At 39.7% G+C, this 27,131-nt stretch overlaps 1 protein-coding gene across 1 annotated transcript in view; it reads right to left on the minus strand.

Moving 5' to 3' along the window:
- Window positions 1-27,131, minus strand: part of adcy1b (adenylate cyclase 1b) — a 550,524-nt gene that overhangs the window by 339,029 nt on the left and 184,364 nt on the right. Inside the window, exon 4 of the mRNA XM_065272926.2 lies at window positions 6,496-6,607. Coding sequence (XP_065128998.1) covers window positions 6,496-6,607 — 112 coding nt within the window. The remainder of the gene's footprint in view (window positions 1-6,495; window positions 6,608-27,131) is intronic.

Raw genomic sequence — 27,131 nt, forward strand, 5'->3', positions numbered from 1 at the left:
GTACTAAAGAAGAATTTTTGGTATATTATGTACAAAACTAGTGTGTGAAAATCGGGCACTTTAAAGGGATTGTTCACCCAAAAATTAAAATGATTTAAATTACAATTCTAAAAAATTTTAATAGAAAACACTGAACATGTGCAGCACAGCCGTTATAGTTGGTTCTAGGCTAGATAGAGTGGGTTATTTAAGCTTGTGATCCCTGTATTTACATAAAATGGTCTGGACTAAGCCCCGGATGTCCTTCAATGCTGGAAACACCCCTGGTTACAAGCCTGTATACATTTCTCTCTGTGTGTGTGTGTGTCTGTGTGTGTGTCAGGAATGCTTTCACGTATTGAAACCAAACTTTGTACATGAACTTGGGACTCCAATGTGAGGATGCACAAACTAAATCGGCGGCACCACAGCAAGCACACTTTTGCAGTTCGTCCCGAAATGCATTTTCTAGTTTAAGCTTGTGATCCCTGTATTTACATAAAATGGTCTGGACTAAGCCTCGGATGTCCTTCAATGCTGGAAACACCCCTGGTTACAAGCCTGTATACATTTCTCTGTGTGTGTGTGTGTGTGTGTGTGTGTGTGTGTGTGTGTGTGTGTGTGTGTGTGTGTGTGTGTGTGTGTGTGTGTGTGTGTGTGTGTGTCAGGAATGCTTTCACGTATTGAAACCAAACTTTGTACATGAACTTGGGACTCCAATGCGAGGATGCACAAGATAAAAAACATTCTAAAATTTTACATTACACAAATCACATTAGTGACCGCACCAGAGCAAGCACACTTTTGCGGTTCCTCTGGAAGTGCATTTTCTAGTTTTTATTATTTTTCCCGGGGAGATTTTTTTGGCCAGCTCTAGCGACTAGACCGTTTGACGCAGAGACACCGTTCAAACTTTAAAATGTTCGGGCAGTACCGGTGTAAGTTGGTTGAGAAGATGAAGTCACAGATCCATGTCGTTCGTCCGCCATATTGGATAGAACAGAAAACCTTAAAAAAGTTTCACAGGTCACAAATTTTGTCCAAACTTCACGAAATTCCACGTACACGATCCTTGGACCAAGCCTCACAAAAGTTACTAGAAGGATTTTTGATTTTCGGAAGCGTTTGTCCGTCACAGCCCAAACTAAATGTGCGTCGAGGCCGCCAAAACAGGAAGTAGTTTATATCTCAGGAACGCTTTAACGTATTGAAACCAAACTTTGTACATGAACTTAGGTCTCCAATGTGAAGATGCACAACATCAAAAGAACAATAATTTTCCTAAAATTTTACGCCGCCAAACAGGAAGTAGTTTATATCTCAGAAACGCTTTTACGTATTGAAACCAAACTTTGTACATGAACTTGGGACTCCAATGTGAGGATGCACAACATCAAAAGAAAAAAAATTCTACAATTTTACGCCGCCAAACAGGAAGTAGTTTATATCTCAGGAACGGTTTAACGTATTGAAACCAAACTTTGTACATGAACTTGGGTCTCCAATGTGAGGATGCACAACATCATAAGAACAAATTTTTTCTAAAATTTTACGCTGCCAAACAGGAAGTAGTTTATATCTCAGGAACGGTTTAACGTATTTAAACCAAACTTTATACATTAACTTGGGTCTCCAATGTGAGGATGCACAACATCATAAGAACACATTTTTTTTAAAATTTTACGCCGCCAAACAGGATGTAGTTTATATCTCAGGAACGCTTTAACATATTGAAACCAAACTTTGTACATGAACTTGGGTCTCCAATGTGAGGATGCACAACATCAAAAGAATTTTTTTTTCCCTAAAATTTTACGCCGCCAAACAGGAAGTAGTTTATATCTCAGGAACGCTTTTACGTATTGAAACCAAACTTTGTACATGAACTTGGGACTCCAATGTGAGGATGCACAAACTAAATTGGCGGCACAAGAGCAAGCACACTTTTGCAGTTTGTCCCAAAATGCATTTTCTAGTTATTATTATTATTCCCGGGTAGATTTTGTGTCAGCTCTAGCGACTAGACCGTTTGACAAAGAGACACCGTTCAAACTTTAAAATGTTCGGGCAGTACCGGTGTAAGTTGCTTGAGAAGATGAAGTCACAGATCCATGTCGTTCGTCCGCCATAATGGATAGAACACAAAACCTTAAAAAAGTTTCACAGGTCACAAATTTTGTCCAAACTTCACGAAACTCCACGTACACGATCCTTGGACCAAGCCTCACAAAAGTTACTAGAAGGATTTTTGATTTTCGGAAGTATTTGCCCATGACAGCCCAAAATATACCTGTGGCGTAGTCGCCAAACAGGAAGTAGTATATATCTCAGGATCTTTTTAACATTTCTAAACCAAATTTTTGATATGAACTGGGGACTCCAATGTGAAGATGCCCAAGATAAAAAACATTGCAGTAACATGTCTATATTATGTTATTTTCACTTTAAAATATCCAATTGAAACCTATGTAAATAAGCAAAAGCAAGGCGTCTTCACCACTAGAGGGCAGCCTTTACGTTCAAACGTGCCTTCATACGTGACTAGACAGAAACTGACTGTGTGAATACGGTATTGAAAAACTATCGAGTATTATTTGATACTAAATCCGATGGAATATTAATACTTCTCATATACGTTTGTGCACAAAACTGCAAATGGATTGTATATTCTAAACGAATCAACGCGAGCTCCTGGAGAACGTGCACTTTCACAATTATAAAGGTAGGAATGATATGACTTTCAGACATCTTTTAAACCCTTTCTTTTATTTCAGTGATATATGGCATGACAAGTTTAATTCCCCTTTTCATCAATGTAATACATTGTAAACGTATTGGTTAAAGACGTGTAGGATTCGGATGGGTCAGGATCGCGTCCTCGCTCGCGTAGTGATCGTTTGGCGTCGGCTCTATGACAGCTGCATGGTTTAAAATGATTGTGAATTGACGCGAAAAAGTGTCACTTTACCTTAAATCATGCATGCGACGCCAAGTGTATTTATTTAAACAGTTATGACTTTGAGAAATATATGACACATTTAAAAACACAGCTTGCCAGAAGATTTACATAATCTTCAGATAAGAAAGCTATATATCTAAATCGTATGCTTAACTACTGTTGAATGGGAACACGATCGATTTCATTATGCTGTCAATCACTGAGTGAAATATTTTCTTTTATCGTAAATTTCAGAGAAACAGTTTTTAGAGGCGTCGCCAGCCTCAAGCCCCGAATGTACTGCAATGTATGACCTGGGCTCATTTCAGTCAGCTTTAGGAAAGAATTAGAGGCTCCCTTAAATTCATGTAATAGAGATGCATTTCATTATCAGGGCTCTACAGTGCGAGTATTTCACTCGCATTTGCGCCTAAAAATAGTTATGTGCGAACTTGTAAAATAATTTAGGAGCACAGTGCGCGAGTGACGGGCTGTTCTTATTTCACTGAACATCAACGAAGCATTGATTTCACATGGAAAGCAAGAGGATAGGGTCGCAATCTTGATGTGCGTGCATCTGTTTCATACAACATGAGATGCAGAGTGCGAGTCACCCTTCACGTGTGATCGCGCTTTCGTCCGCCCGCGTCAAGATGCGAAGACTGACAGTGGTGAGTTAAGAGACCACTGACTCTATGGCTGTTTTAACTTTATTGTATTTCCAGCTTACAACAGCACCTTTTCCGACAGTTGTTGTCTGATATGTCGGCTCAATGATCACTTGCTTATCCACAATGACATTAGATTTTTTGTGAACTAGATAAAAGATCCTGCCGTTTCTCCGAAGTTCAAAGCAGACAAACGCTCAAATATTATGCGAGTCATCGTTCTCACACAAGAATGCAATTTAAACGAGTAACAGTTAATCGCCCATCGCTCACAGCCCAGCACCTGCACCACTGTATGTGTATCGCGCTGACAAACATACACCTGATTTTACAGCTCTGGCGAAATCTAAAAGTATAATTTCTCTTATTTGAAGCTATCCTAATGTTTGCCAGTTATTAAGATGGGGGTTGTAGTTTAAATAGAGGTAGTGAAATAATTAGCTTTGACAAAAAACTGCATAAAACAATGTGATGTTCCATATTATAAACTTTTGGTTATGTGTACTTAACTCTTTCACCGCCAGCGTTTTTAAAAAAAGTTGCCAGCCAGCGCCAGCGTTTTTCATGATTTTCACCAAAGTTTAATGCCTTCCAGAAAATGTTCTTCTTTAAATATATAAACATACTATATACCAAATGAAAGAACAGACCCTCTGCTTTCAAACAAAAAAAAACGTTTCATCCTACCTTTAGTGGTTCTTTTGCAATCAGCTTTTGAATATGGGTAGGTTTTTGCAAAAACACCATATTTTGAGCAAAAAGCAGAGATAATTCCATTTTTATGACGGACTTTTCATATAGATCTCATTCAGAGCGATCTTTAAAACAGACACGGACATGCAGCAGCTTGCCATAGGGCAATACTTCTGGTTTTAAAAAGTTGCGGAAGGGCGCCACCTGGTGGATAATAGCGGTATTGCGGAAAGACGGAAAATCTCGTCATTGGCGGGGAAGCGTTTTCTCTTAATTGACGAGATATCTCGTCAATGGCGGGGAAAGAGTTAAGTGAGTAAATAAGTTAAATTCTCAATGAGTGTGATATGGCTCTTATTTACTCCTTTAAATGTAGAATAAAGCTTACTCGGGGATCTTACAATGCACTTATGTTGTTATGCAGTTTTAAAATACAAAATACGAACATGTCTGGATGTAGATAAAGCTTACTTGGTCATATTACAATGCACAAGTTTTGTTGTATGCAGTTTGAAAATACATGTTTGTAGAAAAAGTATATTGTACAATGCACTGATTTTGTTGTTATGCCGTTTCAAAATACAACATGAGTATGTTTAAATGTAAATGTAGTCATCATCACTGATGTATCTCTGGCCCCCATGACAAACTAATTGAATAGCCCTGTCGTAGACGCTCAAGACACAATCATATTCATAAATAGTAAAGAAATGAAATGATATTAGGCTATCAGTGCTGCTGTCGCTCTCTCCTATCGCTTATTTTAAAAATGAGCTTATGATCAATAAAATGCAGCTTACATCTGCTGCTTTTGGTGACGTGAACTCGGGCCTACATTAAGTCTCATGTTTTTAAGATTATCTTAAGTACTAAAGAAGAATTTTTGGTATATTATGTACAAAACTAGTGTGTGAGAATAGGGCACTTTAAAGGGATTGTTCACCCAAAAATTAAAATTATTTAAATTACAATTCTAAAAAAATGTAATAAGAAAACACTGAACATGTGCAGCACAGCCGTTATAGTTGGTTCTAGGCTAGCTAGAGCCGGTTATATAGGCTTGTGATCCCTGTATTTACATAAAATGGTCTGTGCTAAACCCCGGATGTCCTTCAATGCTGGAAACACCCCTGGTTACAAGCCTGTATACATCTCTGTGTGTGTGTGTGTGTGTGTGTGTGTGTGTGTGTGTGTGTGTGTGTGTGTGTCAGGAATGCTTTCACGTATTGAAACCAAACTTTGTACATGAACTTGGGACTTCAATGCGAGGATGCACAAGATAAAAAAACATTCTAAAATTTTACATTTCACAAATCACGTTAGTGACCGCACCAGAGCAAGCACACTTTTGCAGTTCTTCGGGAAATGCATTTTTCTAGTTCAAATGATAACTGTAAATACAATAAGTGTACATTGTAAAACAGCAAATGTGCAAAAAAATTGAGAAAGAACACTCCACTATAAATAACAAACACATTGGCAATAGACAGAGTTTGCACATACAATCATCTTCTTTCATTTTTCCCTTTTCTTCCAAGAATTTTCTTCACCATAATGTTTTATTCTTTGTTTTCTTGTTGTTTTTTCAAAACTTTGTTTGCAGTGGTGGTTCCGCTACTTTTCTTCATCTGTCCTGAATTTGTGAATGCCCGGTAAATGACACTAAGCAGTGCTGCCCTGACGGACTGGTAGAGTTATCGTTTGAATAAGAAAATTTGTACAGTGGAAAGAACAGAAGAACGAACATGGAAAGAAAATGTACCTTGGCCTTAAGCCTCAAGTATACAATAGTAATGTAATGAAAACAATGCAAATACCATTAATCAAAATAATAACTACAAATACAATATCAGGGCAAATAGTTGACATGATGATTTTTTTTGTCCTAATTGTGAAGTGCATAATACAAGGATGGTTAGATAAAGGATAATGGATGATGGATGGACGCGTGGATGACTGCATACATTAATTAATTTTGACCAAACTTCAGCTGTATGTTTGATGATGAGGTCTGATCACATTAATATGGCTATTGTGAGTCACAGTCTAAATAAACTTGTATTTACCAAAGTAATTTCAAAATTAAATATGGCCAAATCTCTCAGTTTTCAATATGTACATCACCTTTACATCAACATGTAACTCCAGTATTATGTTGCTGTTACCATAGCAAAACAAATGAACAAATAGGCCAATGAGAAGACACATGCAACTTACCGTGGCCAGCTCATCAAACTTGCCAAAAAGTTCATTGAGGAGTTTGACCAACTCTTGCGCAGTGCACTGTGACGCCAGACTGGTAAAGCCCACAATATCTGCAAACAGGATGCTAAAAATAAAAAAAGACTTTTCATTTGCTTTGTTGTTGTTTGTTTTAATACATTATTATGCAAGATACTTAACAATCTGTACTCTTCCGATCAACTGAATACAGTTTACATCCTTATTTTTGCAATTTACATTAAATAAACATTTAGCACAAAAGTAAGTAACTAATGACAACATCTTCATTCTAAGCTAACTTTTTGCCATCCAGTAAAGAAATAAAAAACAAAGTCAGCAACAAAAATCATATAGACTGTATGACTAGCTGTCATAATGTAATGTCAGGTTAAGGTATTCACATTAATTTGTAACTTAATTAATTAAATTATACATGTTATTATTATAAAAAGTTTTTATCTTTAAAACCACAGTTACACAACTAAAAAGTCCCATTGTTTTAACCTGCACTGATTTTAAATGGTAGACTTTGTAAATAGGTTTGTTTTCCTGGCCGTGAACTTAAAAAACCTGCAAACCTGCCTTGAAGAACATGACCATTTTTACTGGACTAAATAAATTAACAATTACGTAAGTGAAATGGCTAAAATATTTTTTATGTGATTAGTTATATGTCTAGATCATGCAGATTTTAAGATACAGTTGAATGCTTTTATTATATAAGATTTTAAGCTTGTTATGTCAATGTTGTAATTTTACAACGTTGGGCCTTAATGGTAGTAAAATTTACCTGTGCACCTTGCACATTACATGAAATAACTGTCCTTCTAAACTGTTAAACATTTACTTTTTTAATCATTTCTTTGGTAGCAACAAAATTTATATTGATTTTAAATATTATAAATATTTAAAGATAATAAATAGCTTTGATACTATATTAAAGGGATACTTCACCGATTTAGCATTCAGCTTTGTATCTGTGGAAACCCGGCAGTATTACTGAATGACCATGTTTCCCTCCATCATTTCCCCCTGAGAGGAGCGATATCTGCATTTTGGTTCTGCAAAAAAGTCCTCCGATGATGTAATATGACGATTTTTGCATCATCGGAGGACTTTTTTGCAGAACCAAAATACAGATATCTCTCCTCTCAGGGGGAAATGATGGAGGGAAACATGGTCATTCAGTAATACTGCCGGGTTTCTACAGATACAAAGCTGAATGCTAAATCGGTGAAGTATCCCTTTAAGTTTTAATAAGAGTTTTGAGGTTATTAAATAATTATTTAGGAAATGAATTATTTATTTGAGAATTTGAAAGTTTTTATGTAGCAATATTTAAAACTAACTGTATCTTATTATTTATAAAATATACGTAGCTGGTCCTTTTTTGTTGTCTGGGCTTTGTTTGCCAAAATATCTATTTGCTGCATGAGGGCCAAATGACATTGTTCTGGAAAGTAGGGTGGGGGGTATAGGTGCTATTAGCATTATAAATAGAGGACAATAAGCTCGCCAGACAGTATTGTGTAAATTCTGTGGAATGGCATTGACATGTACACATTTGATTGAAATTGATTTGCATTAAGATTAATAAGCATGGAAATAATCAGTGTGTTTTTAATTTGAGAATGCTTCCAGACAGGACTGTCTTATCTACAATGCGTATGATGTCATTAATATCATCTTAGGGAAAAAATGACTTTGCAATAGGACTCTAATATAACTGAAGAGTTGAAACATGTTGATGCCTCTGAACTGAAAAAGAGAAATAATAAACTCTATGGGGCTAATCACACCAACCGCGCTTTAAACGCTTGGAAACGCAAGGCTCGACGCACTGCCTTTTTAAAAAAAGAGCAGTGCGACGCGGCTTTTTATATTGCTAAGCAACCACCGAGTCAGCTGTCTTGTCAATAAAATATTGTAGCATGCACGTTCTTTTGCTGTTAACTGTCATATTAGCAGAAACTTTAAAAAGAGGGCGCTTGTTGCACAAACACGCAGGAGAGAGTGAGTGGCTGCAGTCCGGTTCTTCAAAGCAACTGTAAACTTCCCTCACCACAACGTGAGGCCCGCCTCTCCCCTCATTCGATTGGACAATTAAAAGACGCATATGACGTCGGCGCTTCTCCGCTCTCAGCGCTCCTTCAGAAGCATGTGCTGCGGCCAGCGGCAAGAACCGCAATGCGCTCGGCGTGCAAAAACAGCGCACAAATGCTCCCTGCTCATAGAATATCATTCAAAAAAGGCCCCTGCAACTGCCATAAATGCTTTTGGTGTGATTGGCTCCTATGTCTGCCCATATGATAATAATGTGGACATGACGCCAACAAAACTAAGTCATTCAACAACACAGACCTTGCCCCATGACAGGTGTTACTGTCTGAAAAATGATTTTATTGGCATCACTAATTGTGCCATCTCCCTCCATATACCACTGGAGAACCTCCAAAGGTTTGCGTCAGAAGACATGATCACGGCTCTGACAGATAACACCAATTAGTACAGTTTCCAAAAGAAAGGTGTTTTCATAAACAACAAAATTGGACTGCTATGATTGAACATATCTGTAAACACAGCTAAACACAGTACATAGTAGTGCTGTGTTCAAAATATCGATACTGTCAGGACTCTGCCACGAGAGTTTGGTTTTATATTTATATTTTATTGTGATGGCAGAGTTCTGACAGTTTCTTGTTTCATGTGGAGGCCATGCCTTGTTTATTGTGGCATGTGCCTCTGGTGTCTCCTCTCTAGTCCCCGGCCCCTTGTTCTCCCTGTTAATTATTCATTATTAGTTCATCCCGTGCACCTGTGTTACCCTCGTTTAGTTTCCCTATTTAAGCTCCTTTTGTCTCTTGTCCAGTGCTGGATCATTTGTTCATTCGTGCCTTGTTGCTGTTTGCCATGTTGTACTTCAGTTTAGTTTAGTCTTGTTAATCAAGTTGTGTATGTATTTGATATATCATGTTTAATGTTGAGTTTTGCCCCCTCGTGGGCTTTTATTTTCTTGTCGTGTCAATAAATGTTCTTTGTTCACTCCCTGACATCGCCTGCGCTTGGGTTCTCTTGTTCCCCGTCTCATATCCTGACAGATACAACGATACATCGTCATGGACGCCTGACGATGCGCGCATCGATACAGCACCTTCCGTATCGATTCGGATGTACTTTTGAAAGTAACGTGACGAATTGCTGTTGATCCGTGATCCATATGGAAAGGACGCATGTGTCCCGCGGAGTACGTAGAGTTAAAGGTGGCAGGGTCTACTTTCACTTTGCGTGTTGTGTCTGTCTCGCTGGCGCACGTGTCTGCATAGTGAGCCGCGTACTCGCGCTCTCTCTCTCTCGCGCTCATTAAAGTCAATGAGTTCAGTATGAAAGCGCAGATATCTTAGCCTATACTACTGCAAAGGGCTTTATTAGCCATGCTCTTATAAAACAGTACTAACGCATTTGAGATGAAACCCGACAAAGATTTGCATGTGAAAAGTGAATGTCTAGAGAAGAGATACAGAGCTACTTCAAACTATAACTGTCAAATTAATAATCTGATTTCTATTAAAAAGTATTAAGTCTGACTGCATGTTTATAGATATATTCATAGATGTAGAATAATGAGAGACAAGAGTAAGGCACCATCTTTGTAAAACTGCTTTAAAAAAAACATAAGTTAAGTACTAACTCTGGGATTTTAAATATTTCTAATAGCTAATAAATGAATGGCAAAAACACAACTGTTACAACACTGCTTATTCAATGTACAATAAACAAATAATAATAATAAAAATGATAATGATAATGTTACTAAATTCTGAACAACAATGTAATTAAAAATAGTCTTGTATCATGATGCGCATCGTATTGGGACCCTTGTATCGGGATACGTATCATATCGGGGAATTGTTGGTGATACACAGCCCTAGTACATAGTACCAGTTTTCTTTCAGTTTTCTGGTTTTGTAAATACATTCTGAGCATATTTTTAATAATAATAAAATATGGTTTGTCTTGTTATTATGTATTGTGTGATTATTATGTTGGCTTTGAAAAAGCCAATATATTGTTATTGCTATTAAACTTATATTTTATTATGTTGGCTTGACAAAGCCAACATACTGTTCTTCAATCTAAGCTTATTATTATTATTAGTGGTGCTTGCATTTATGCAAAGCATCACTATTACTATTCCTCAAAGATATTATTAGTGGTGCTTGCATTTATGCAAGGCATCACTATTACTATTCCTCAGGGATATTATTATGTTGGCTTGAAAAAGCCAACATATTGTTATTATGTTGGCTTGAAAAAGCCAACATATTGTTATTGCTTTTAAACTTATTATTATGTTGGCTTGAAAAAGCCAACATATTGTTATTGCTATTAAACTTATTTCTTATTAGTGGTGCTTGCATTTATGCAAGGCATCACTATTACTATTGCTCATACTTATTATTAGTGGTGCTTGCATTTATGCAAGGCATCACTATTATTATTGCTCATACTTATTATGTTGGCTTGAGAAAGCCAACATACTGTTGTTGCACTTAAACTTATTATTATTATTATTATTATTAGTGGTGCTTGCATTTATGCAAAGCATCACTATTACTATCTTGCATACTTATTATTATTAGTGGTGCTTGCATTTATGCAAGGCATCACTATTATTATTGCTCATACTTATTAGTGGTGCTTGCATTTATGCAAGGCATCACTATTATTATTGCTCATACTTATTATGTTGGCTTGAAAAAGCCAACATATTGTTATTGCTTTTAAACTTATTATGTTGGCTTTGAAAAAGCCAATATATTGTTATTGCTCTTAAACTTATTATTATTATTATTCCGCTTTCTTCTGAGACTAAATTTCTGACACTAACTCGTCCTAGAGCTTTCAAGCTACACGCACCAAATTTTCCACGGACCTTCAGACTGGTCTGACTTAGTGTGCTATATCTTTTCTAACTGATGGGACCTTCCGAATTCCTAAACGGGGGGCTCAAACACCCCAAAATTTCCATTGACTTAACATTGAGACAAACTTTGACGGGTCCTAGCTGTGAGTGAGAAACTTGTAGAAACTTGTCGCCTACCACATTTAAGGAGGCTGACAGGCTGTGTAAGAACATACATCACAATGGGGTGTAAGCTGTACCCCTGGGGTGTAAGAGGCCCCCAAAATTTCCCATTGACTTATAATGGGGCAGGAAACATGCCCATAAAAGGGAATAAAAACGTCCCAGATGGAGTATCTTCACTTTAGAGTGTCGTAGAGACATGGGGCTGGGCTCATTATACTCAGGCATCCAATCAGTCTTTTAGGATCACCCCAAAGCTATTAAGCCACGCCCCTAGCAACAATTTTGGGTACCCTAGCAACATCTCCCATAGACTACCATTATAAAAAGCCCAGATGGATATCTTTGCACCAGAGTGTCATAGAGACATAGGGGTGGGCTCATTTTACTCAGGAATCCAATCAGTCTCTTAGGATTCTTATTGAGGTATTAAGCCACGCCCCTAGCAACCAAATATGAGCACCCTAGCAACATAGTAAACGAAGCCTTATATCTCTGGATCTGAACATCATAGAGACATGGGGGTTGGGTCTTTGGGTCATGTTAGCTTCATGCTAGCTCCATGCTAAGTCATACTAGCTTCATGCTAGTTTCATGCTAGCTTTATGCTAATTTTATAATAAATATTTCTAACTTCATGCTAAATCATGCTAACATCATGTTAAATCATGCTAACTTCATGCTAATCATGCTAGCATCATGCTAGCTTCATGCTTATCATGCTAGCATCATGCTAGCTTCATACTAATCATCCTAGCTTCATGCTAATCATGCTAACATCATGCTAGCTTCATGTTAATCATGCTAGCACCATGCTAGCTTCATGCTAATCATGCTAACATCATGCTAACTTCATGCTAATCATGCTAGCATCATGCTAGCTTCATGCTAATCATGCTAGCATCATGCTAGCTTCATGCTAATAATGCTAACATCATGCTAGCTTCATGCTAATCATGCTAGCTTCATGCTAATCATGCTAGCATCATGCTAGCTTCATGCTAACATCATGTTAGCTTCATGCTAATCATGCTAGCATCATGCTAGCTTCATGCTAATCATGCTAGCATCATGCTAGCTTCATGCTAATCATGCTAGCTTCATGCTAGCTTCATGCTAGTCATGCTAACATAATGCTAATCATGGTAACATCATGCTAGCTTCATGCTAATCATGCTAGCATCATGCTAGCTTCATGCTAATCATGCTAGCATCATGCTAGCTTCATGCTAATCATGCTAACATCATGATAACTTCATGCTAATAATGTTAGCATCATGCTAGCTTCATGCTAATCATGTTAGCATCATGCTAGCTTCATGCTAATTAATGTTAGCATCATGGTAGCTTCATGCTAATCGTGCTAGCATCATGCTAGCTTCATGCTAATCATGCTAGCATCATGCTAGTTTCATGCTAATCATGCTAGCATCATGCTAGCTTCATGTTATTTATGCTAACATCCTGCTAGCTTCATGCTAATCATGTTAGCATTATGCTAACTTCATGCTAATCATGCTAGCATCATGTTAGCTTCATGCTAATCATGCTAGCATCATGCTAGCTTTATGCTAATCATGTTAGCATCATGCTAGCTTCATGCTAACATCATGCTAGCTTCATGCTAATAAAGCTAACATCATGCTAGCTTCATGCTAATCATGCTAACATCATGCTAGCTTCATGCTAATCATGCTAGCTTCATGCTAATCATGCTAGCATCATGCTAGCTTCATGCTAATCATGCTAGCATCATGCTAGTTTCATGCTAATCATGCTAGCATCATGGAAGCTTCATGTTAATTATGCTAACATCATGCTAGCTTCATACTTAAACATACTAACTGCCAGACAGCCTACTAAACTAAACTTCTGTCAAACCGTTTTAAATGTTCAGGCTACGCTTTTTCAAGCCAACATAAAGTTTGTCTTCAAACTTTAATATCTAGTTATTATTATTCTTTTTCTGAGACCAAAATTACGAACACTAACTCGTCCTAGAGCTTTCAAGCTACATGCACCAAATTTTCCACGGACCTTCAGACTGGTCTGACGGAGTGTGCTATATCTTTTCTAACTGATGGGACCTTCCGAATTCCTAAACGGGGGGCTCGAACACCCCAAAATTTCCATTGACTTAACATTGAGACACACTTTGACGAGTCATAGCTGTGAGTGAGAAACTTGTAGAAACTTGTGGCTTACCACATTTAAGGAGGCTGACAGGCTGTGTAAGAACATACATCACAATGGGGTTTAAGCTATACCCCTGGGGTGTAAGAGGCCCCCAAAATTTCCCATTGACTTATAATGGGGCAGGAAACATGCCCATATAAGGGAATGAAAGCGTCCCAGATGGAATATCTTTACTTTAGAGTGTCGTAGAGACATGGGGGTGGGCTCATCTTACTCAGTCATCCAATCAGTCTCTTAGGATCGCCCCAGAGCTATTAAGCCACGCCCCTAGCAACAATTTTGGGTACCTTAGCAACATCTCCCATAGACTACCATTATAAAAAGCCCAGATGGATATCTTTGCACCAGAGTGTCATAGAGACATAGGGGTGGGCTTAATTTACTCAGGCATCCAATCAGTCTTAATAGGATTCTTATTGAGGTATTAAGCCACGCCCCTAGCAACCAAATATGAGCACCCTAGCAACATAACAAACAAAGCCTTATATCTCTGGATCTGAACATCATAGAGACATGGGGGTTGGGTCTTTGGGTCATGTTAGCTTCATGCTAGCTTAATGCTAAGTCATACTAGCTTCATGCTAGTTTCATGCTAGCTTTATGCTAATTTCACAATATATCTTGCTAACTTCATGCTAAATCATGTTAGCTTCATGTTAAATCTTGTTAGCTTCAAGCTAAATAGTGCTAGCTTCATGCTAATCATGTTAGCATCATGTTAATCATGCTAGCTTCATGTTAAATCATGCTAGCTTCATGCTAATCATGTTAACATCATGGTAGCTTCATGTTAATCATGTTAGCCTCATGCTAGCTTCATGCTAATCATGCTAGCCTCATGCTAGCTTCATGCTTATCATGCTAAAATCATGCTAACATCATGCTAGCTTCATGTTAATCATGCTAACATCATGCTAACTTCATGCTAATCATGCTAGAATCATGCTAACTTCATGCTAAACATGCTAATATCATGCTAGCTTCATGCTAGCTTCGTGCTAATCATGCTAACATCATGCTAGCTTCGTGCTAATCATGCTAGCATCATGCAAGCTTCATGCTAATCATGCTAACATCATGCTAGCTTCATGCTAATCATGCTAGCAACATGCTAGCTTTATGCTAGCATTATGCTAGCTTCATGCTAATCATGCTAGCAACATGCTAGCTTTATGCTAGCATTATGCTAGCTTCATGCTAATCATGCTAGCATCATGCTAGCATCACGCTAATCATGCTAGCAACATGCTAGCTTCATGCTAATCATGCTACCATCATGCTAACTTCATGCTAGCTTCATGTTAATCATGCTAGAATCATGCTAGCTTCATGCTAATCATGCTAGAATCATGCTAGCTTCATGTTAATCATGTTAGAATCATGCTAGCTTCATGCTAATCATGCTAACATCATGTTAGCTTCATGCTAATCATGCTAGCAACATGCTAGCTTTATGGTAATCATGCTAGCATCATGCTAATCATGCTAGCAACATGCTAGCTTCATGCTAATCATGCTACCATCATGCTAACTTCATGCTAGCTTCATGCTAATCATGCTAACATCATGCTAGCTTCATGCTAATCATGTTAACATCATGCTAACTTCATGCTAGCTTAATGCTTATCATGTTAGCATCATGCTAGCTTCATGCTAATCATGCTAGCTTCATGCTAATCATGCTAACATCATGTTAGCTTCATGCTAATCATATTAGCTTCATGCTAATCATGCTAGCATCATGCTAGCTTCATGCTAATCATGCTAGCATCATGTTAGCTTCATGCTAATCATGCTAGCATCATGCTAGCTTCATGCTAATCATGCTAGCAACATGCTAGCTTTATGCTAGCATTATGCTAGCTTCATGCTAATCATGCTAGCAACATGCTAGCTTTATGCTAGCATTATGCTAGCTTCATGTTAATCATGCTAGCATCATGCTAATCATGCTAGCAACATGTTAGCTTCATGCTAATCATGCTACCATCATGCTAACTTCATGCTAGCTTCATGTTAATCATGCTAGAATCATGCTAGCTTCATGCTGATCATGTTAGCATCATGCTAGCTTCATGCTAATCATGCTAGCATCATGCTAGCATTATGTTAATCATGCTAGCATCATGCTAATCATCCTAGCTTCATGTTTATCATGTTGGCATCATGATAAATCATGCTAAATCATGCTACCTTCATACCTAAACATACCAACAGCCAGATAGCCTACTAAACTAAACTTCTGTCAAACCGTTTTAAAAGTTCAGGCAACGCTTTTTCAAGCCAACATAAAGTTTGTCTTCAAACTTTAATATCTAGTTATATCTTATTCTTATGTCTGCACACTTTTTCGGCGCGTAACTCGTCCCGCACGGTTTGCCATAGTCCCATGAAAGAGGGCTCAAATCGACCGGATTATTAAGGAGAGGTGTGCTATGACTTTTATAAGCGATCGGGTGCAGGATTTTCCAAAGGGGGGCGAAAAACCACCCGAAAAATCCCATTGACTTAACATTGGGCCGAACTTTGACGGGTCATAGCTCCGCTTGAGGATTTTGTAGAAACATGTAGGTTACAACATTTGAAGAGGGTGATAGACTCTGTTAGAACATACATCACATTGGGGTGTAAGCTGTACCCCTGGGGTGTAAGAGGCACCCGAAAATTCCCATTGACTTATAATGGGGCAGGAAACATGCCCATATAAGGGAATAAAAAAGTTCCAGATGGGATATCTTCGCTTTACAATGTCGTAGAGACATGGGGGTGGGCTCATTTTACTCAGACATCCAATCAATTTATCAGGATAGTCCCAGAGCTATTAAGCCACGCCCCTAGCAACCACTTTTAGGCACCCTAGCAACATAAAATTCAAACAGTTATATCTTGACATCAGAACATCGTAGAATCACGGGGGTTGGACCGTTTTACTCATGACTCAGAGTGTAATCACTGGCCGGATCATTGGCCACTCCCAAGCCACGCCCCTAGCAACCACATTGGAGCACCCTAGCAACCGAATAAACAAATCCTTATTTCTCCGCATCAGAACATCGTAGAGACACGGGGGTTGGACCATTTTACTTGTGACTCAGAGCGTAATAACTTGCGACATCATTGGCCACTCTCAAGCCACGCCCCTAGCAACCAAATATGAGCACCCTAGCAACCGAATAAACAAAGCCTTATATCTTGACATCAGAACATCGTAGAATCACGGGGGTTGGACCGTTTTACTCGTGACTCGGAGGGTAATCACTGGCCGCATCATTGGCCACTCCCAAGCCACGCCCCTAGCAACCAAATTGGAGCACCCTAGCAACCGAATAAACAAATCCTTATTTCTCCGCATCAGAACATCGTAGAGACACAGGGGTTGGACCATTTTACTTGTGACTCAGAGCGTAATAACTTGCGACATCATTGGCCACTCCCAAGCCACGCCCCTAGCAACCAAATATAGTACCCTAGCAACAGAGTAAACAAAGCCTTATATCTCAGCATCAGAACATCGTAGAGACACAGGGGTTGGACCATTTGACTCGTGACTCAGAGTGTAATCACTATGGGATGCCAATTTTTTCCCTAGCAACCAAATACAGTACCCTAGCAACAGAGTAAACAAAGCCTTATATCTCCGCATCAGAACATCGTAGAGACACGGGGGTTGGACCGTTTGACTCGTGACTCAGAGTGTAATCACTATGGGATGCCAATTTTTTCCCTAGCAACCAAATGCAGTACCCTAGCAACAGAGTAAACAAAGCCTTATATCTCCGCATCAGAACATCGTAGAGACACAGGGGTTGGACCGTATGACTCGTGACTCGGCATGTAATCACTAATGGATGCCAATTTTTTCCCTAGCAACCAAATACAGTACCCTAGCAACAGTGTAAACAAAGCCTTATATCTCCGCATCAGAACATCGTAGAGACACGGGGGTTGGACCGTTTTACTCGTGACTCGGTATGTAATCACTAGTGGATGCCAATTTTTTCCCTAGCAACCAAATACAGTACCCTAGCAACAGTGTAAACAAAGCCTTATATCTCCGCATCAGAACATCGTAGAGACACGGGGGTTGGACCGTTTAACTCGTGACTCTGAATGTAATCACTAGTGGATGCCAAATTTTTCCATAGCAACCAAATACAGTACCCTAGCAACCGCATAAACAAAGCCTTATATCTCTGCATCAAAACCTCATAGAGACACGGGGGTTGGAACGTTTTACTTTTGGGTTGGAGTATAATCATATATTGTCCCGAGAATTTTGCCACGGCAAGCACCACTTCACATTTTCTTCAGGAAATGTACCTATCTAGTTATATCTTATTCTTATGTCTGCACACTTTTTCGGCGCGTAACTCGTCCCGCACGGTTTGCCATAGTCCCATGAAAGAGGGCTCAAATCGACCGGATTATTAAGGAGAGGTGTGCTATGACTTTTATAAGCGATCGGGTGCAGGATTTTCCAAAGGGGGGCGAAAAACCACCCGAAAAATCCCATTGACTTAACATTGGGCCGAACTTTGACGGGTCATAGCTCCGCTTGAGGATTTTGTAGAAACATGTAGGTTACAACATTTGAAGAGGGTGATAGACTCTGTTAGAACATACATCACATTGGGGTGTAAGCTGTACCCCTGGGGTGTAAGAGGCACCCGAAAATTCCCATTGACTTATAATGGGGCAGGAAACATGCCCATATAAGGGAATAAAAAAGTTCCAGATGGGATATCTTCGCTTTACAATGTCGTAGAGACATGGGGGTGGGCTCATTTTACTCAGACATCCAATCAATTTATCAGGATAGTCCCAGAGCTATTAAGCCACGCCCCTAGCAACCACTTTTAGGCACCCTAGCAACATAAAATTCAAACAGTTATATCTTGACATCAGAACATCGTAGAATCACGGGGGTTGGACCGTTTTACTCATGACTCAGAGTGTAATCACTGGCCGGATCATTGGCCACTCCCAAGCCACGCCCCTAGCAACCACATTGGAGCACCCTAGCAACCGAATAAACAAATCCTTATTTCTCCGCATCAGAACATCGTAGAGACACGGGGGTTGGACCATTTTACTTGTGACTCAGAGCGTAATAACTTGCGACATCATTGGCCACTCTCAAGCCACGCCCCTAGCAACCAAATATGAGCACCCTAGCAACCGAATAAACAAAGCCTTATATCTTGACATCAGAACATCGTAGAATCACGGGGGTTGGACCGTTTTACTCGTGACTCGGAGGGTAATCACTGGCCGCATCATTGGCCACTCCCAAGCCACGCCCCTAGCAACCAAATTGGAGCACCCTAGCAACCGAATAAACAAATCCTTATTTCTCCGCATCAGAACATCGTAGAGACACAGGGGTTGGACCATTTTACTTGTGACTCAGAGCGTAATAACTTGCGACATCATTGGCCACTCCCAAGCCACGCCCCTAGCAACCAAATATAGTACCCTAGCAACAGAGTAAACAAAGCCTTATATCTCAGCATCAGAACATCGTAGAGACACAGGGGTTGGACCATTTGACTCGTGACTCAGAGTGTAATCACTATGGGATGCCAATTTTTTCCCTAGCAACCAAATACAGTACCCTAGCAACAGAGTAAACAAAGCCTTATATCTCCGCATCAGAACATCGTAGAGACACGGGGGTTGGACCGTTTGACTCGTGACTCAGAGTGTAATCACTATGGGATGCCAATTTTTTCCATAGCAACCAAATGCAGTACCCTAGCAACAGAGTAAACAAAGCCTTATATCTCCGCATCAGAACATCGTAGAGACACAGGGGTTGGACCGTATGACTCGTGACTCGGCATGTAATCACTAATGGATGCCAATTTTTTCCCTAGCAACCAAATACAGTACCCTAGCAACAGTGTAAACAAAGCCTTATATCTCCGCATCAGAACATCGTAGAGACACGGGGGTTGGACCGTTTTACTCGTGACTCGGTATGTAATCACTAGTGGATGCCAATTTTTTCCCTAGCAACCAAATACAGTACCCTAGCAACAGTGTAAACAAAGCCTTATATCTCCGCATCAGAACATCGTAGAGACACGGGGGTTGGACCGTTTAACTCGTGACTCTGAATGTAATCACTAGTGGATGCCAAATTTTTCCATAGCAACCAAATACAGTACCCTAGCAACCGCATAAACAAAGCCTTATATCTCTGCATCAAAACCTCATAGAGACACGGGGGTTGGAACGTTTTACTTTTGGGTTGGAGTATAATCATATATTGTCCCGAGAATTTTGCCACGGCAAGCACCACTTCACATTTTCTTCAGGAAATGTACCTATCTAGTTATTATGTTGGCTTGACAAAGCCAACATACTGTTCTTCGATCTAAGCTTATTATTAGTGGTGCTTGCATTTATGCAAAGCATCACTATTACTATCTTGCATACTTATTATTATTATTATTATTATGTTGGCTTTGAAAAAGCCAATATATTGTTATTGCTATTAAACTTATTATTATTATTATTATGTTGGCTTTGAAAAAGCCAATATATTGTTATTGCTATTAAACTTATATCTTATTATTCTACCCCAAAATTTCTGACACTAACTCGTCCTAGGGCTTTCAAGCTACATGCACCAAATTTTCCACAGACCTTCAGACTGGTCTGACTTAGTGTGCTATATCTTTTCTAACTGATGGGACCTTCCGAATTCCTAAACGGGGGTCTCGAACACCCCAAAATTTCCATTGACTTAACATTGAGACAAACTTTGACGGGTCATAGCTGTGAGTGAGAAACTTGTAGAAACTTGTGGCTTACCACATTTAAGGTGGCTGACAGGCTCTGTAAGAACATACATCACAATGGGGTGTAAGCTATACCCCTGGGGTGTAAGAGGCCCCCAAAATTTCCCATTGACTTATAATGGGGCAGGAAACATGCCCATATAAGGGAATAAAAGCGTCCCAGATGGAATATCTTTACTTTAGAGTGTCGTAGAGACATGGGGGTGGGCTCATTTTACTCAGTCATCCAATCAGTCTCTTAGGATCGCCCCAAAGCTATTTAGCCACGCCCCTAGCAACAATTTTGGGTACCCTAGCAACATCTCCCATAGACTACCATTATAAAAAGCCCAGATGGATATCTTTACACCAGAGTGTCATAGAGACATAGGGGTGGGCTCATTTTACTCAGGCATCCAATCAGTCTCTTAGGATTCCTACTGAGGTATTAAACCACGCCCCTAGCAACCAATTTGAGCACCCTAGCAACATAATAAACAAAGCCTTATATCTCTGGATCTGAACATCTTAGAGACATGGGGGTTGGGTCTTTGGGTCATGTTAGCTTCATGCTAGCTCCATGCTAAGTCATACTAGCTTCATGCTAGTTTCATGCTAGCTTTATGCTAATTTCATAATAAATCTTGCTAACTTCATGCTAAATCATGCTAACTTCATGTTAAATCTTGTTAGCTGCACGCTAAATAGTGCTAGCTTAATGCTAATCATGCTAGCATCATGCTAATCATGCTAGCTTCACGTTAAATCATGCTAGCTTCATGCTAATCATGCTATTCTCATGCTAACTTCATGTTAATCATGCAAGCCTCGTGCTAGCTTCATGCTAGCTTCATGCTAATCTTGCTAGTTTCATGCTAGCTTCATGCTAATCATGCTAGCATCATGCTAGCTTCATGCTAATCATGCTAGAATCATGCTAGTTTCATGCTAATCATGCTAGCATCATGCTAGCTTCATGCTAATCATGCTAGCATCATGCTAGCTTCATGCTAATCATGCTAGCTTCATGCTAATCATGCTAGCTTCATGCTAGCTTCATGCTAGCTACATGCTAATCATGCTAACATCATGCTAGCTTCATGCTAATCATGCTAGCTTCATGCTAATCATGCTAGCATCATGCTAGCTTCATGCTAGCTTCATGCTAATCATGCTAGCTTCATGCTAATCATGCTAGCATCATGCTAGCTTCATGCTAATCATGCTAGCATCATGCTAGCTTCATGCTAGCTACATGCTAATCATGCTAGCATCATGCTAGCTTCATGCTAATCATGCTAGCATCATGCTAGCTTCATGCTAATCATGCTAGCATCATGCTAGCTTCATGCTAACATCATGCTAGCTTCATGCTAATCATGCTAGCTTCATGCTAGCTACATGCTAATCATGCTAGCATCATGCTAGCTACATGCTAATCATGCTAGCTTCATGCTAATCATGCTAGCATCATGCTAGCTTCATGCTAATCATGCTAACATCATGCTAGCTTCATGCTAGCTACATACTAATCATGCTAGCATCATGCTAGCTTCATGCTAATCATGCTAGCATCATGCCAATCATGCTAGCATCATGCTAGCTTCATGCTAATCATGCTAGCTTCATGCTAGCATCATGGTAGCTTCATGCTAATCATGCTAGCATCATGCTAACTTCATGCTAATCATGCTAGCATCATGCTAGCTTCATGCTAATCATGCTAGCATCATGCTAGCTTCATGCTAATCATGTTAGCTTCATGCTAGCTTCATGCTAATCATGTTAGCTTCATACTTAAACATACTAACTGCCAGATAGCCTACTAAACTAAACTTCTGTCAATCCGTTTTAAACGTTCAGGCTACGCTTTTTCAAGCCAACATAAAGTTTGTCTTCAAACTTTAATATCTAGTTATGTTGGCTTTGAAAAAGCCAATATATTGTTATTGCTATTAAACTTATATCTTATTATTCTACCCCAAAATTTCTGACACTAACTCGTCCTAGGGCTTTCAAGCTACATGCACCAAATTTTCCACAGACCTTCAGACTGGTCTGACTTAGTGTGCTATATCTTTTCTAACTGATGGGACCTTCCAAATTCCTAAACGGGGGGCTCGAACACCCCAAAATTTCCATTGATTTAACATTGAGACAAACTTTGACGGGTCATAGCTGTGAGTGAGAAACTTGTAGAAACTTGTGGCTTATCACATTTAAGGAGGCTGACAGGCTGTGTAAGAACATACCTCACAATGGGGTGTAAGCTGTACCCCTGGGGTGTAAGAGGCCCCCAAAATTTCCCATTGACTTATAATGGGGCAGGAAACATGCCCATAAAAGGGAATAAAAACGTCCCAGATGGCATATCTTCACTTTAGAGTGTCGCAGAGACATGGGGGTGGGCTCATTTTACTCAGGCAACCAATCAGTCTCTTAGGATCACCACAGAGCTATTAAGCCACGCCCCTAGCAACAATTTTGGGTACCCTAGCAACATCTCCCATAGACTACCATTATAAAAAGCCCAGATGCATATCTTTGCACAAGAGTGTCATAGAGACATAGGGGTGGGCTCATTTTACTCAGGCATCCAATCAGTCTCTTAGGATTCTTATTGAGGTATTAAGCCACGCCCCTAGCAACCAAATATGAACACCCTAGCAACATAATAAACAAAGCCTTATATCTCTGGATCTGAACATCATAGAGACATGGGGGTTGGGTCTTTGGGTCATGTTAGCGTCATGCTAGCTCCATGCTATGTCATACTAGCTTCATGCTAGCTTTATGCTAATTTCATGATAAATCTTGATAACTTCATGCTAAATCATGCTAACTTCATGCTAAATCATGCTAACTTCATGTTAAATCTTGTTAGCTGCACACTAAATAGTGCTAGCTTCATGCTAATCATGCTAGCATCATGCTAATCATGCTAGCATCATGCTAATCATGCTAATTTCACGTTAAATCATGTTAGCTTCATGCTAATCATGCTAACCTATGCTTACTTCATGCTAATTGTGCTAGCCTCATGCTAGCTTCATGCTAATCATGCTAACATCATGCTAGCTTCATGCTAATCATGCTAACATCATGCTAGCTTCATGCTAATCATGCTAGAATCATGCTAGCTTCGTGTTAATCATGCTAGTATCATGCTAGCTTCGTGCTAATCATGCTAGCATCCTGCTAGCTTCATGCTAATCATGCTAGCTTCATGCTAATCATGTAAGCATCATGCTAGCTTCATGCTTATCATGCTTATCATGCTAACATCATGTTAGCTTCATGCTAATCATGCTAGAATCATGCTAGTTATTATTCTTCTTAGCACCCCAAAATTTCTGACACTAACTCGTCCTAGAGCTTTCAAGCTACATGCACCAAATTTTCCACAGACCTTCAGACTGGTCTGACTTAGTGTGCTATATCTTTTCTAACTGATGGGACCTTCCGAATTCCTAAACGGGGCGCTCAAACACCCCAAATTTCCCATTTACTTAACATGGAGACAAACTTTGACGGGCCATAGCTGCGAGTGAGAAACTTGTAGAAACTTGTGGCTTACCACATTTAAGGAGGCTGACAGGCTCTGTAAGAACATACATCACATTAAGGTGTAAGCTGTACCCCTGGGGTGTAAGAGGCCCCCAAAATTTCCCATTGACTTATAATGGGGCAGGAAACATGCCCATATAAGGGAGTAAAAGCGTCCCAGATGGAATATCTTTACTTTAGAGTGTCGTATAGACATGGGGGTGGGCTCATTTTACTCAGTCATCCAATCAGTCTCTTAGGATCGCCCCAGAGCTATTAAGCCACGCCCCTAGCAACAATTTTGGGTACCCTAGCAACATCTCCCATAGACTACCATTATAAAAAGCCCAGATGGATATCTTTACACCAGAGTGTCATAGAGACATAGGGGTGGGCTCATTTTACTCAGGCATCCAATCAGTCTCTTAGGATTCCTACTGAGGTATTAAACCACGCCCCTAGCAACCAATTTGAGCACCCTAGCAACATAATAAACAAAGCCTTATATCTCTGGATCTGAACATCATAGAGACATGGGGGTTGGGTCTTTGGGTCATGTTAGCTTCATGCTAGCTCCATGCTAAGTCATACTAGCTTCATGCTAGTTTCATGCTAGCTTTATGCTAATTTCATAATAAATCTTGCTAACTTCATGCTAAATCATGCTAACTTCATGTTAAATCTTGTTAGCTGCACGCTAAATAGTACTAGCTTAATGCTAATCATGCTAGCATCATGCTAATCATGCTAGCTTCACGTTAAATCATGCTAGCTTCATGCTAATCATGCTATTCTCATGCTAACTTCATGTTAATCATGCAAGCCTCGTGCTAGCTTCATGCTAGCTTCATGCTAATCTTGCTAGTTTCATGCTAGCTTCATGCTAATCATGCTAGCATCATGCTAGCTTCATGCTAATCATGCTAGCATCATGCTAGCTTCATGCTAATCATGCTAGAATCATGCTAGTTTCATGCTAATCATGCTAGCTTTATGCTAGCTTCATGCTAATCGTGCTAGCATCATGCTAGCTTCATGCTAATCGTGCTAGCTTCATGCTAGCTACATGCTAATCATGCTAGCATCATGCTAATTAGCTACATGCTAATCATGCTAGCATCATGCTAGCTTCATGCTAATCATGCTAGCTTCATGCTAATCATGCTAGCATCATACTAGCTTCATGCTAATCATGCTAGCATCATGCTAGCTTCATGCTAGCTTCATGCTAATCATGCTAACATCATGCTAGCTACATGCTAATCATGCTAGCATCATGCTAGCTTCATGCTAATCATGCTAGCTTCATGCTAATCATGCTAGCATCATGCTAGCTTCATGCTAATCATGCTAGCATCATGTTAGCATCATGCTAGCTTCATGCTAATCATGCTAGCATCATGCTAGCTTCATGCTAATCATGCTAGCATCATGCTAGCTTCATGCTAATCATGCTAGCATCATGCTAGCTTCATGCTAGCTTCATGCTAATCATGCTAGCATCATGCTAGCTTCATGCTAATCATGCTAGCATCATGCTAGCTACATGCTAATCATGCTAGCATCATGCTAGCTTCATGCTAATCATGCTAGCTTCATGCTAATCATGCTAGCATCATGCTAATCATGCTAGCATCATGCTAGCTTCATGCTAATCATGCTAGCATCATGCTAGCTTCATGCTAGCTTCATGCTAGCTACATGCTAATCATGCTAACATCATGCTAGCTTCATGCTAATCATGCTAGCTTCATGCTAATCATGCTAGCATCATGCTAGCTTCATGCTAATCATGCTAGCATCATGCTAGCTTCATGCTAATCATGCTAGCATCATGCTAGCTTCATGCTAGCTTCATGCTAATCATGCTAGCATCATGCTAGCTTCATGCTAATCATGCTAGCATCATGCTAGCTTCATGCTAATCATGCTAGCATCATGCTAGCTTCATGCTAATCATGCTAGCATCATGCTAGCTTCATGCTAATCATGCTAGCATCATGCTAGCTTCATGCTAGCTACATGCTAATCATGCTAACATCATGCTAGCTACATGCTAATCATGCTAGCTTCATGTTCGCTTCATGCTAATCATGCTAACATCATGCTAGCTTCATGCTAATCATGCTAGCATCATGCTAGCTTCATGCTAATCATGGTAACATCATGCTACCTTCATGCTAATCATGCTAGCTTCATGCTAGCATCATGGTAGCTTCATGCTAATCATGCTAGCATCATGCTAGCTTCATGCTAATCATGCTAGCATCATGCTAGCTTCATGCTAATCATGGTAGCTTCATGCTAGCTTCATGCTAATCATGTTAGCTTTATACTTAAACATACTAACTGCCAGATAGCCTACTAAACTAAACTTCTGTCAATCCGTTTTAAACGTTCAGGCTACGCTTTTTCAAGCCAACATAAAGTTTGTCTTCAAACTTTAATATCTAGTTATTATTATTATTCTTTTTCTCCCCCCAAAATTATAAACACTAACTCGTCCTAGGGCTTTCAAGCTACATGCACCAAATTTTCCACAGACCTTCAGACTGGTCTGACTTAGTGTGCTATATCTTTTCTAACTGATGGGACCTTCCGAATTCCTAAACGGGGGTCTCGAACACCCCAAAATTTCCATTGACTTAACATTGAGACAAACTTTGACGGGTCATAGCTGTGAGTGAGAAACTTGTAGAAACTTGTGGCTTACCACATTTAAGGTGGCTGACAGGCTCTGTAAGAACATACATCACAATGGGGTGTAAGCTATACCCCTGGGGTGTAAGAGGCCCCCAAAATTTCCCATTGACTTATAATGGGGCAGGAAACATGCCCATATAAGGGAATAAAAGCGTCCCAGATGGAATATCTTTACTTTAGAGTGTCGTAGAGACATGGGGGTGGGCTCATTTTACTCAGTCATCCAATCAGTCTCTTAGGATCGCCCCAAAGCTATTTAGCCACGCCCCTAGCAACAATTTTGGGTACCCTAGCAACATCTCCCATAGACTACC

The sequence above is a fragment of the Paramisgurnus dabryanus genome, chromosome 6 (genome assembly GCF_030506205.2).
Source record: "Paramisgurnus dabryanus chromosome 6, PD_genome_1.1, whole genome shotgun sequence".
Lineage (NCBI taxonomy): Eukaryota > Metazoa > Chordata > Actinopteri > Cypriniformes > Cobitidae > Paramisgurnus > Paramisgurnus dabryanus.